Below are 13548 nucleotides of genomic sequence, written 5' to 3'. Positions count from 1 at the left end.
CTATCCCAAAAGCAGCCTTTGTTTCCTCACAGCAGCTTTGAGTAACCTGACATGCTATTAACGCATGCTGCGTTGAGCACGTATGCCAGCAGAGTCTTACTCCTCCTCAGCACCATTTGGAAAGCCCACCTCATTAGAAGATGATGACTAGTTCTGGTCAGAAATGGTGGGAGGAAGGAGGTTTGCCTTTGGGAAGTTTTAGAAGTCAATTTTCCTCCATTGTAACTTCCGACTTCTTCAGTGTTTGCCTCTGATCCTGGCATTTCTGAAGGAGACCACCCACAGAACAACCTATTGCCCACCATTCTGACACAGGAGTCAGAAAAAACCTAGCCCAACTTGGGTTTCTTCTCAAGACAACTGGAATCTAAACACTGGTTTTGAAAAATAATTTAAAGAATCAATAAATAATCAAATTAAAAAAAAACAAAGTAAAACCAGCTGGAAATTCATGACACAAAGATTTGCCAAAATTTATGTTTTCATTGTTGCAAAAACATTAGTGGATTGTTACTCTGTGTAATCAAGAAACACCTGAGTGCAATTTAAAAGCCCATTCAGTCCTTAAAAATCTAACACCTCAAAGTCACATATTTAAGATCTTCAAGTAGATCTGGCCATATTTACTTTGTAAAAAGATTCCTGTGTTCAAAATGATGCAAACACCACACCTTCTCTGCTGCCCATTTCTAGATCTTACCCCACCTTCTTTTACAAGAAAAGAAAAATAAACCCAAAAGCAAGACAGAAGAAAGCACTTCATCCTTTCGCTGTTTTGGCAGATATAGCCATTTGTGCTGCAGAACCAAGCAATACAGAGCAAAGGAGGAGAATTATAGTAGGAGAATACCTGACTATTGCAAAGTGCAGCTTCATCATTATTGTTCCTCCATCCCTAAGATAGGATTTCTGGACTTCTCTTCCTGTCTCAATGATAAAGGGACTACCTGTGCTATTTTCAGGATAAGGATCCTGACTCAATTTCTCTCAATGTGATCAGACCTCCAACACTAAAGGGATGCCAAGAATAACTCAGAGTAAGGCTTTTAATCTTCAAAAGCCCTGGTTGCTAGATAGTGCACAAATTGGAACACAATTTCATTGGAAGTTGTTGCTTTATTTACCTTGCTGAATTTAAATATTGAGCACTTTACCAGACCCCTTGGAGGCTAAAAACTTACCAGGAGAATGTGAACCTCCTTTCTTCCGTTACTTTTGTATTTAAAAGTTTGTTCCCACAAGAAAATTTTAACAAAGCACAAAAGATAATCAGTTGGTTTAAGAATGAGAATAGCAAGGAGCCTTTCAGCTTGAAGGCACTGGTTCAAAAGCAGGTAAAGCAATAGTGAATAAAAGCTAGAAACATCCATGGTCTTGTTTATTAGCCCGCTTAAATATTTGGGGGGGAAAAAAAAAAAGAGAAAAACACACATAACAAACTGCCAATTTTCTATAAAGACAGCACCATATTATAAAACTACTGATCTCAAGTGACAACCTGAGTAGTAACTTCAACAAAGATGCAAATTACTGAGGCGGGCATAATGGAAGACATACCATTATCTTTGTAAAAAACCTGACTATTTACTCAAGTTTTGTAGAACACTTGCAAGACAGTGCGAAAGAGCACAGGCCGCTGTATCTTGAACACTATGTAAACACAGGTTTTGTGAGAATTAATATAGTTTGGAATGTATGTTACAATTATTTGGAATAAATACTAAAAACCTATTCAAGTTTCCAACCTACACAAGAACTAGGTTCTATTCTGCAACTATTGCTACTCAAGACAACAAAAGGCATGAAGACTGAAATTTGTAAACCATGACAACACATTGTGACTTAATGCTGCTAGAATATTTCCCTCCAATTCTATGGTGAAAATACAGTAAAGTTAGCTCAGTAAAGGAAGTGAAGTGAATACCTCCCACCCAGTTCCTTTACGGTTCCTCAGAAGGCAATACTTTCCCAGTATCTGGCTGTAAAATTGGCAAATATGGATTAGGATGGTAAAATTTCACTTGGCAGTTTTCTGTTCTCTCCATGCATTTTCTGCAGGGATTTATTTAATCCCTTGACCTCTTTGGAAAAATGCAGATATACACCGGGAGCAAGGAATTAAGGTGATACAGCTACCTGTGGATATGTGTCAAAATGGGCTGCATTCACAATATGAAATGACACACAGATGAACAGCAAAGCAGAGATCATTTTATTTCTTAGCAAAACTGTTGTGGTATACAGAACATCACACTATATGCGCAAAACACCAATTGAAGATTCACTCCTACAGGTTTGAAGGAGCTCAGCACCAGCCAAGTCACAAAACAGGAGTAACACACAGGTAACACACTGTGCATGAGCCATCATCATAAATGGCATGTTAAAAAAAAAAGTAGTAAAAAGTCTGTATAGTACAATTTGGTTTCACTTCAACTCCCATCAATTTGTTTGATTTTGCTGGTAGTTTTGTGCATGGCAAAGAACACCTGAAAACTTTCAAATCCACTTCAGTGTTCAAAAGCACAGGATCAGTCCACTCACATCAAGTGCACCATACAAAAGCAGCACAGCATAGACCGCTTTATCTTCGGTGTCCAAATTCAATTCCAACAGTGAAAAATCCACACACACTTCAGATCTCAATGAAACTACACATTTCTACTTGTATTTTCCTTTTGCTGAGTAAGGAACTTGGGTAAACATTTGTTTCCCTCGCTAACACTGCTCAAGCAGCCCGCTTGCCACCTTGTGATGTACTGCATATGAAAACCCTACAGTGCAGTTTTGGGAACAGTAGTTTTTAAAGTTCACCTACTCACCACAGTGGAAGAGCTAAATGGTAAATAGCTGAACTTCCATGCTATTTTCCTTTTTTCCAGCTCAGAGTGTTATTCCACCCAGATTAGTGCAGTTAGTATTTTGGAGACTGCATAGTCTGTTAACTCGCTAGCTTTGCAATTGCATTTAATTTATGTAACATGCACAGACGCATTTTTACTTTTTATGTATTCCACAACACAGAGATAGAACAGGCACTTCTGGTTAATATTAATAGCTCATTAAATGAAGTATCTAATTTTCACTCAAACCCAGAAGATATTATAAGAATATAGCAATAATCCATTTTTCCTGCAAGTCAATCCTCTAACGATGTATATTATAATGTTAGTTACCAGTCACTGCAAACTTGTTTTTCAAATTAATGTATGAAAAGATTCCATTTAAACTTCAATAAATAATTTACTATGCTCACCCTACTGACTCAAATTAATAAATTATTTGCATGATACATTTTCTCATTAATAAGGAGGAGAACTTTCTATTTGGAATTTATATATCTTTTCCTTCCATTCTCCCCATTTAGAAGGCCAATTTCATTTAAAGCCAGGCAGGGGGAAGCAATCTCTCTTCAGATTGCTCTGGTATGTGAAAAAGAATATGCTTTTCTCCCATTTTATATTTTTAAAACAACTGGAAGAGAAAAATGGCAACCTAGTGTAGAGCTATTCAATAATAAGTAAAAGAGGCATAATGAAAAGAAGTACTTTGCCAAAGGTCAGACAGGAGACCAAAAAAAGGCAAGTTGGACTGAGGTATAGTAGCCAAATCTACTTTTCAGCCATCCATTTTTTGTTGCAATGGTGTTGCCCCTTCGAAAGCTACTAGCCACAGAAGAGCTCACTTCTTCCAGCCTAATGCTCCACACTCCATGTTAAGAAAACATTTTGATGGAAACACAGTCTGACAAGGAGTCTTCTTTACCAGATGCTTTATTTATTTGAAATGATTTAATTGCTTCGACCTAATCCAGACCCAACCTACAAGACTAAGGTCTGGAGTACACTGAAAAGGAAAAGAAAACATCAAGGCCTTTCAGTTACCTCTTTTTAAGGCTTACATGTTTCCTAACTGTGTTCCTGCTCTGACCAGTTTTCAAAACCTTAAAGAACAAAACCACTACCAATTTCAGAGGTAAAAGTGTATCAGTGAGGGATATTTCTAAACAGCCATAAATTGCTTGAGCATTGGATTAACTAAGAATTTCTACAATACTTCAGTCTCTACAAACTCTCATTGAATTTATTAATACTGTTTAAATAACAAAAAGAATAAACTAAATGAACAAACATATCTCTTTCAAAGAGTACTAGTGATCAAAGATCAGAAAACAGGCCAAAAAACCCCATTAAGACCAGGAGATACAAAAATGGAAGTGCTAGAATCAAAACATATGCAACACTGATGACTTGCACAAACAAGTACCTAGTAAAAAAAATACCCAACAGCAATGCACACATTAATGCAACTTTTTAAAAAAAATATTTTAGTAACTTTTTGCAGAAAATTAACATCTGCACCCACCTGCTTTTTTTTTTTGTGTGGTTTCCTTTAAGAGTCCAACAATACAAAACAAAAAATTTACCCTGTAGCGCAGCACCTACAAAAAAAATCAGTGAAACTCCTTATATAAACCCAGGATCATTTCATGGGACATAGCACTCATTTTATGATTGGTGGGGGGCAGGCAGGAAAGAGGCACAGCATTATTAACCTGTACATGAAGTCTGAGCTTGAGTCAGAAGCTGTAGGTCCTGGGACCCTGAGGCTTGCTTCCAAACATTTTTCTGCTACATAAATAACTGTTACTAATTTATGCAGACCAGCAATTTTCCACAGTGCAATATATGATTTTATCAGTACAAATTAAGTCTCAATGGGAATGTTTTGTGCACTACATATACAGTGAAAACAAAAATAACATTCACCTGACCTCACAAGATTTCATAGTGTCATGTAATGAATGGTGACTGCCATACTGTGCAACTACAACACACTGTAAATAAACACACTGTAAATAAACACACTGTAGCAATACAGTGCAGAGCAGTATGGAGGTTCAGGAAGACTCAAGTTGCCTCTTTAATAAGGTTTCTTTTGAATTAAGAGATACAAAAATAACTCCTCTCTTCACAGAACACAAGTGATTCATGGGTGCATTTCACAATACACGCTGTTGTGTGCGCTACTGTACTCGCTGTGCCTCTCACCACCACATTGCACTGCTACTGAAGAAAGCTTAACTGTTTACTTATTAGTGTTATCTTTTCCTAATTAGCTGGCAAAATGTAACTGTCTGCCTAACAGAAAACAGCTGAACCGAGAAAAGTATGATTTTACAGGAACAGACACATTGCGAGGAAGAAAATTAATATGAAAACAGAAATTCAGATTCAAGCTGTACAAAATTTATGCAGACTTTGTCCTCCACAGTTTACAAACAGCCAAAAGTCAGATTACTTTGTTGTCTGTTTTTAAGATCTCATCAAATGTGAAAGTCCAAACATGTAGCTCCAGGTGCTGTAAAATAAAGTTAAATAAGCCAATGAAACCACATTGTACTAGGACTTTTCAGCCAAACCAACCTGCTCAGGCTCAGCCCCAAACGTAGCATATTTGATGATGAGACAGGGTTGGGAGAAGCAAAGCAAATATACTTCACAAGCACAATTAAAAAAAACAAAACCAGAAGATACAAAAAGAAAATAATTGTGCTTCAAGACTGCAGTAGAATTACTTAGCAAACCAAGTAGGTTTTTCTCTTGAGAACTGAAAGACTGTGTTAGATCTACTGCTTCCACATTATACCATGGTATAATATATAGCAGTCTGTCTACAGGAAAAGAAAAAGTTTATGATACCTCATATCATATCTAAGGATATGAAATAAAAGTGTAAGTTGTACTGTAGTGACCAGGAAAGATCTATTAGATTTCTACAAGTGCTCACACAAGTAGCTACCACTATCTTCACACTGAAAGGTCTGCTTAACATCTGAACATAGGCACCATCTCTGCTAATTAACACCTTTGAATTTTACATATTCTGATTTAAACAGATGAAAAGTATTAAACACTTAAGCAGCCTTAGGAACTCAATTACCTGGGAAGCAAGAATTGGAACCAAACTTAAAATGAAGGGCTTTTAGCTGATGTACATTCAAGACAGTCAATTTTTGCAGACTCCCACATTTGAGGCCTATTATAAAGCTCTACCACCAAGTCCGTGTGAATAAGCATCCTGGCACCTGGTTAAAGAGCCTGTGATTCAAAACAAACCAAGCAGGTGGCAACTTAGAATTAGCATCTTATTTACTAAGGAGCTACTAACTGACTGATACTGAAAGAGTTGCTGCATAAAAGAGAATCACTGCATGTTTGTTTCTTTAATACGATAATGGCACAGCAGTGTAAAAAATATAGGAAAAGAAAAAGTTGTATGTTCTTTACACATCCAGTTCAGATAGGGACATCATTTACTCAAAACCAGGTATTTACAAATTACTTTCCTCCGTAATATAAAAGACTGGTATAGTATAACTTGGATATGTGTCATGTGCCCTCCGAAATCAATAGTAATAATTTTTAATTTAATAGGAAGAATTTAAATTAAATTAAATGCAAGACCAGTTGTATATGCAAAAACATTTATTACTATGATGACAAGATGTCTACAAAGTCCACACCATAAATATTTTATTTTTTAATGGGTAAAACTGGACACAGGCTGCAAGGATTAGTGTGTCACATTCTAGTACTGCCACCACAAAATCCATCCCTGACTATTCAAACTATGAGCCACCCAAAAGAAATAATCCAATTTTATGATCACAAGAGCTAAGAGCGAAGTCATCAGTTCAATCCTATCTCTAACCATACTTCAATTAATACAAGCAAGCACTGACAACATTTAGACCTTTTCATTCTACCACTATTTTTGGTTTCTATCTGAATGATCATTAGAAATAGCCTAACAAGTGATGAAAACACTAAGACTGTGGAAACTGTTCATTACTTCCTTCAAGTACTTTCAAAGGTTTTGAAGGTTTTGAAACAATGGTTTCAAAGTTCCACCTCATCAGCTACCTGCATAGTGTAAAGACAATACAGACTAGACTTACTATTCAAAGACAACTCATGAAAAGTGTTTTCATCGGCATTAGAATGATGATTGCATTGTTCATTAGATCCAACATCTACATTCTCAATCCGAAAATTTCCTTTTCACTTCTCTATACGTGAAATTAACATTAAAAATAGACATCAACTTTAACAAAGGTCTTGTTTGAATTTTATGACTTTCAATTTTGTGAAAGTTGCATGATGCCTATTTTTACTTAAAGTAAAAACAAATAAAACCTCAACAACATGGCAACCAATTTATGATTAATTCTGCTGTAATACTTATTTACTATGGTCTGAAATGTTGAAAGGCCATTAAAAAGGCCACTAAAACAAGTTCTCACTTACAATAGGCTTTGAAGAGAAAAAACATCTCAGCAAGTAAGTATTTGTGTTCACTACACTGTCAATGTTAACCCTTGAGAGCATTACTATTCTACTAAATACTGAGTCCTGGCCCAGTCATTGTCTTTGCGCACTTCACATCACAAAGGAACATCCAGAATGAAACCATTTCACACGGGGCAAAAAATATCTGGTCCAGTCAGCTGCTCCACATGGCAACATTAAGGGGCCAAAGAAATCTCTGCTTCTCACCAGGAATACCCTACGGTACCACTGCAGACACCCGCTTATGAAAGGCAGAGGGAAAAAAAATATCCCACAAGAAACAAAGCCACCATCCTCTGCAAAAGCATTTTTTTCAAAATCCACCACTGCAGTCTCTGCAGTACTCACTGTCTTGGAAACTAAGATTTCTGCCTGCTTAGTGCTTAAACGCAGATCCCAAATATGAAGTCCCTAGGTAAAGAACAGAAAATTTTGCTGACAGCAAGTCCATTAAAGTTTTGAAAGTCTAGGAGCCGCTTTCACTTAGATACATAATGGGTGAAAACACTCTATCAAGGTAATACCCTGCTCTGTGTCATCTGTCCTTGCTGGTGGCCACAGCTGAAGCTGCTCACAACCACCTTTATTTCTTCCTTCCTGTAGCCATCCTAGACCACACTAAAGTCAAGTATCTCTTTCCAGTTCTCTAATGGTTCCTTCAATAATGGCAGGTTTGGAGTTAGTACATTACTGTTCAGGGACAAATTCTTGAACCTTCTGCAGCTCCCTTCCTCTCCTCACGCTCAGCCCACTTTTTTTAGCACCTACAAGCAGGGTAGGCAGACCTCTCCAGAACATGAGAGAATTTTTGACAAACTGTCATCTCAAGAACAGAGATTCCACAGAACATGATTAAATCTAGACTGTGAAGCTATTAAAATAACGCAGTAATTACCTGAATGTAGTATTACTGCATATATAGTTATACTGACAACTAAATTTTCATTTGATCAAAACAGAGTACATGCACTTGAATTTGTCTCTCACCATAATTCATTTTACTATAATGGGATGATTGTGGTTGGTGGGTTTTTTTAATATAAAGAAGCTTCTAATAGCAAATCACAGCTCCCTTTTAATAATTTAAGCACAGATTACCATTTCTTTCTACATAGTTCCAGCAAAACTTCTAAAAATAATCAATGAGGTAGTATTTTTCCCTCCATACGGCCAAAGAACTAGCACTGACACAGATTCAAGTGTGAAGCATTTTAAGCAGACTTACCTCAGATTCATCTGTTGATTCCTCATTAGACCTGGTTTCCTGAAAATGACACAAAGAACAAAGGGAAAATTAGCTAATTACATCTATATCTGAGCAGCAATTCCCTTTTTAAGCCTTTTTTCAGAGACAGAAAACAAAGTAGAAGCAACTCAAAGTTCAGAGTTTCCATCCTTCCCATTCCTACCCAGTTTGCACTGCACTTGCAATCTAGAGCCACACTGACACTCAGTGGCACCAGCTGACTGCGATACTGTTGTCGGATACCCTAAAAGAGAGAGTGACTGGACCATCTGAGAATCTGACCCTGTGAAAGCTTCCCTCCTTCCAAAAGTGGTAGCAAGTTCTGCAAAGCACCTGCCCATGTCTTGACTTATGAGGCAGAATCAGATTCCCCAGTTATGTACAAACTAGCTTTGGTATTCAATTATTCAGCTATTAATAGACTTACTTTAAAATTAAATAATTTCAAACCATTTTCCATAGGAATCCAGCATTTAATGACTTTCTTCTTCCCATCCCACATCAATGCAAGCCATGTGGCTTTTCTCTTGCCTTTGAAGCAAGTGTACCTTTAAAATGTCTCTCTCTGGCAAGACAATGATTCTTACTGTCCTACAAAAAAAATATTGTAAGTCAACTCCTGCTAATCTCTCACCTGTCCACTGAGAAAATCTGCTGATGCAACGCCTCCTCAAAGAGGTCAGCAAAATGAAGATTTACTTAACGTATTTATCGTTATCAGTAGCAATAAAAGGTTACAACTAATACGCTGACAGTGAATGTAAGCATTTTAACAACAAAATATGATATAAGCAAAGACTGAGCAAGAGAGAAGGCAGCATTTCAAATCTTATGAAGCAGTACTTGGACAGTAAGATAAATAGTCACAGAATTTCACCAGAGAATGGGGGAGGAAAAAAAAAAAAAAAGACACACAGTTACCAACAGTTTAAAAAGAAATGGAGAAGGAAGACAATTTAATGCACTGACAACCATTGTCATCTTTAGTCTGTCATATTTATTTATTTTCCCCATTTATAAAATGCACCAATTGTGAGCTCTAAGCAGAAGGCAAATGCCTCCTTTGCATTAGTGGAGGTTCACCTTTAGTGACCACACTGACCATCACAACAGATTAGAGATACAGATGGAGGAAAAAAGCAGCATTTCTATTTGCGACTTGAAACCCATTGCAAGGTGTTACCACGATTATTGCCATCTGTTTCCTCCATTTTACTTACTACAGACAGATCCACCTCTAAAATGTGCATCCCATAGAAGTATTATCTGTGCAGTCTTTATTTATGACAGGAGTTGGGAAGTTGCAAGTAGAAAGAACATGGTAGTCAAGTGAAGATGAAGAGGGAGTAAAATCCTTTCAAGCTTAGGTTTGGCTTTGCAAGTACAACTGTTTGTCCATCAGTCTCACTATCTCTACTCACAGGATGCAGATACCTTTCAGGAAATAAGAATTTTGTTACATATAATCTAAATCCTACTTAGCAATAACCAAATTATGACAGAACTAAAATATCATGATGTAACACTGTCAGCCTACTGGACAAGCTAGAAGAATACACAAAGTACAATGTAAAATATCACCAGATTCCTAACAGAAAAACTGCCTCTCTCCTGAAAACCAAGAATTGCCTACTCAACATTTTATAAATGAAAACTATTAGCCCTACCATTTTGATATTTTGATACAATTCACATAGTTTGTATCAACAGGAGAATTTGTTTGGGGGAAAAAAAAAAGTTAATCTGTTCTCCCAAACAAAATACGCAATTACAGCAAGTGACATTTTTGCTGGTACACATGAGACTTTCTAGCGCAGCTACACCACAGTCCCCTCACCCCCACCCCACCCCGCCCCTAATTGTTTTGGCTATTCAGGAGAACATAAATGTAGGGAAAGCCAGTGATAAGAATTTTCAGGATGAGCTCACTATCTAACACCACACAGACAGACTCACACATATGCAGAGTGGAGTAACAGCCCACTTGCTGTTACACCAGTTGATCTTTACATCCAAGTCACTTAAACAATAAAGATTACACTGAGTTGCAAGTTGTTATGTTCAAGGGCATCCTTGGAAAATATTGACCTACAAAATCAGGGCGCACTTGAACTTGATTCAAATAATCAACCTGTGTGGACCAAGAAAATATCAATTTGTTTTGATCTGGGACATGCACCTTCGTATGCCTACTGTATTCACAAGCCACTGCTACTGTAGCTACTAAATTTCATAACCAGCATACAGCTTCAGGCAAATGCTTCATGGCCTTTATGTTTTACTGCAGAACATAACATGCAAAAATTCAGAGGGAGTCTTGGCTTAGTAAAGAAATGCAGAAACTGTTGTTTGCTCCATGAGAAGAACTTATCCGAAGGTGCTTAGAACTGAATTACCTAGCAATTCACTTTGCTAACAACTTACTATGAAAAGCTTTTTGCCCGAGTTCTCCCACTCCAATAGGCAAACTGGAAGAGCAAACTGCAGTTATGACTGCCCTGGGGTTTTCTTAGGTCCCTCTTTCCCCCTCCCCAAACGCAGAGAGAGGATTATCCCCCACTTCTACTTTTTAGTAACCTTGTAGCTGTGAAAAGGAAATCCTGCAACAGGGATTTGTAGAATTTTATATCTGACCAGAATCCCAAATCATACAGGAATAGCTGTCATTGGTAGGGCTCAGACTCTAAGGGAAAACCAGCAGCACACTTCAGCCAGGTGGCAAATGCTGTTGCTCAAGTAGCCTAAGAATGGAGAATGGGAACATGGATGAGGAAGCCACAGAAATGTGAAGTAATCTTTCACCATTATAGTCCCTCACTTAGCAGATCCAACATAACTTCTCACTAAGTTCTTAACCTGGTTCTCAAATACGACAGATATAGGGGTCTTCCTTCCCTGCCCTTATATAATCAGATTATATCAACTACATTTTTAGACCCAAGACTTAAAGCTGCAGGAAGGGAAAAACCATGAAGCTTGGGTTTCACAGAAACTGTGCCACCTACATGCACAACATACCCATCCCTTTCAGTAGAAGTGTACACATTCCCCGGAAGAAATAAACAGAAACGAATAAGGAAACTTTCCTATCATGGCCCAAATAGAACAAAACACTGGCTGTTTTAATCTCTTATATCATTAAAGAAGGTAAGAAGATTTGTCAGAGTTGGTTTTATCCCTTTCAAACGCTGCCACAGCTAAAAACTCACCAAAGCAGGCCATGAAGTCTCCCGAAAAGAAGCCGGCCTCTCCCAGCAAAATCCCTGACAGCAGGGAAGGGGGAAACCTGATGCCAATTCCCAATTAAGGCCAATAAGCAATTTTAAGACCCTCCCACCTTTAGGCATTCAAGACAGACAAGCAAACATCACACAGCTTAGCTGTATGTCAAAAATAAAAGTCCTGGCTCAGCAAAGAAACACTGAGAAAGTATCTGAAAGGACTGAGAACTTCACTGTTTGCTTTTATATGATATTTTCCTTGGGAAGGAACTGTCTAGGCAGAGGCACCTTTAGAAGGAAACCCACTTTAGAGAACCACGGGTCACAAATATCAGACTCCTCAAGTGTTGTCCCAGGAGAAAACTCTCCTGTTGAGATGAATTTGCCCATGGCTCCTGTGCCACGTGGCAAACGACAGCTTCTCAACCATTTTAGAGCGACCATTTAGCTCTTCAATCGTGCCTCTACAGCGGTGCCAGCTACATTTCAGTCTTTAGAAATAAATGCAGCTGCCCTCCCGCCCGCCCAGCCCCCAGGTTCGGGTGTTACCTAAAGAGCGGAGCCCTCACGACTTGCGCCGCCTCCCCTGGACATCTATCGGGGGGCTGGGGTGTTAAACAAAAAACCCGACAGGCAGCCCCCTCCGCGCAGCACAACGGGGGAACGGAGGCCTCGCCCCGCCGCAGCGAAGGCTCCACCCGCCGCTCCCGTCCCGCCGCCGGCCCTCGCACCCCCGGCAGGAGGGTGCACCCCTACGCACACGCTGCCCCTTCGCCCCTCTGCGCCTGCCGCCCGGCCCCGCCGGCTGGGCAGCGCCCTCCGGCCTCTACCTTCTCCTCGGCTTCCGCCATGGCGCGGCCGGGAGCCGTCATGTGAGGGACAGGAAGCCGGCAATGTGGAGGCACCCTGGGAAATGTAGTTTCGGAGGAAGGTGCGTTTTCCTCCCCCCCCCCCCCCTTTTTTTTTTCTTCCCTTGTTTTTGTTTTTGTTTGGGGGCTTGTTTGTTTGTTGGTTGGTTTTGGGTTTGGGTTTTTTGGTGGTGGTGGTGGTTATTTTGGATGGTGAGTGGGGGGTGGCTTTACCCAGCCTCAGGTATGGTGATGCTGCCTCACAACCTACACCAAGGGCCCAGGCAGGGCTGGGTCCGGTAGGGACAACGTGTCCCAGTCAGGTTTTCCTTCTGCCCTCCTTAGCTGTGAGCAAGATGCCTTTTTTATGCTGAATTCCCCTGAGTCCCTCAGGGAGAGCTTGGCACACCCAGCTATGAGGAGACTGAAGGCAGCTGCTGTGGTGAATAACAAGATGGCCTCTGGTTAGCAGGGGCTCGGGGGCAGCCCCCAGTGGGACGGTGTAGTTGAAGCCAAGCGCTAGTTGCAGTGTGTCTGTGCCTGCCACCATTATGCAGGCTGGACTGCCAGTTCTGCAAGACAAGGCCCATTTACTGGCAACCATCTGAGCCACACTTGGTCAAGCTTCCATTAGATCCTCTGGCAAGACGTGCAGCAGCCTTTGTCACCTCTGCACGTGTACTTAATTTGTCAATATTGAAATTGCCCAAGCATGGTTTAGTGTCAGCAGAAGCATTTTAGAAAGCCTAAATGTCTTTCTACAATTTTAGGAGCTGCTGCATTTCTTTTTTAAAACAAGACCTGAACACCTTGCTTGAACACATATTACTTTCTTTATACGTTAAAAATACAGCCAAAGCTAAAAAGCAATAGGCAGTATT

General features: G+C 39.5%; 1 protein-coding gene across 2 annotated transcripts in view; it reads right to left on the bottom strand.

Annotated features, from left to right (window-relative positions):
* The window catches only part of VPS41 (VPS41 subunit of HOPS complex), a gene marked incomplete at its 3' end in the record, with an annotated part of 112459 nt that extends 99324 nt beyond the window's left edge, over positions 1 to 13135 (bottom strand). Inside the window, exons 1-2 of one of the 2 annotated variants that reach the window (XM_082014943.1) lie at positions 12650 to 13135; positions 8578 to 8616 (exon numbers count right to left, since the gene is read on the bottom strand). In XM_082014943.1, the coding sequence (XP_081871069.1) occupies positions 8578 to 8616; positions 12650 to 12691 (81 nt within the window). In that variant the 5' untranslated portion in view covers positions 12692 to 13135. Of the gene's footprint in view, positions 1 to 8577; positions 8617 to 9232; positions 9254 to 12649 lie in introns of those variants that run through there. The other variant, XM_082014944.1, reaches the window with a different exon arrangement.
* Between the last annotated feature and the right edge of the window lie 413 nt (positions 13136 to 13548).

The sequence above is a fragment of the Phaethon aethereus genome (genome assembly GCF_964289735.1).
Source record: "Phaethon aethereus genome assembly, chromosome: 2".
In the NCBI taxonomy this organism is placed as follows: domain Eukaryota; kingdom Metazoa; phylum Chordata; class Aves; order Phaethontiformes; family Phaethontidae; genus Phaethon; species Phaethon aethereus.
The sequence above is the reverse complement of the archived record's forward strand: the minus strand, read 5'-3'. Positions and strand labels throughout refer to the sequence as shown.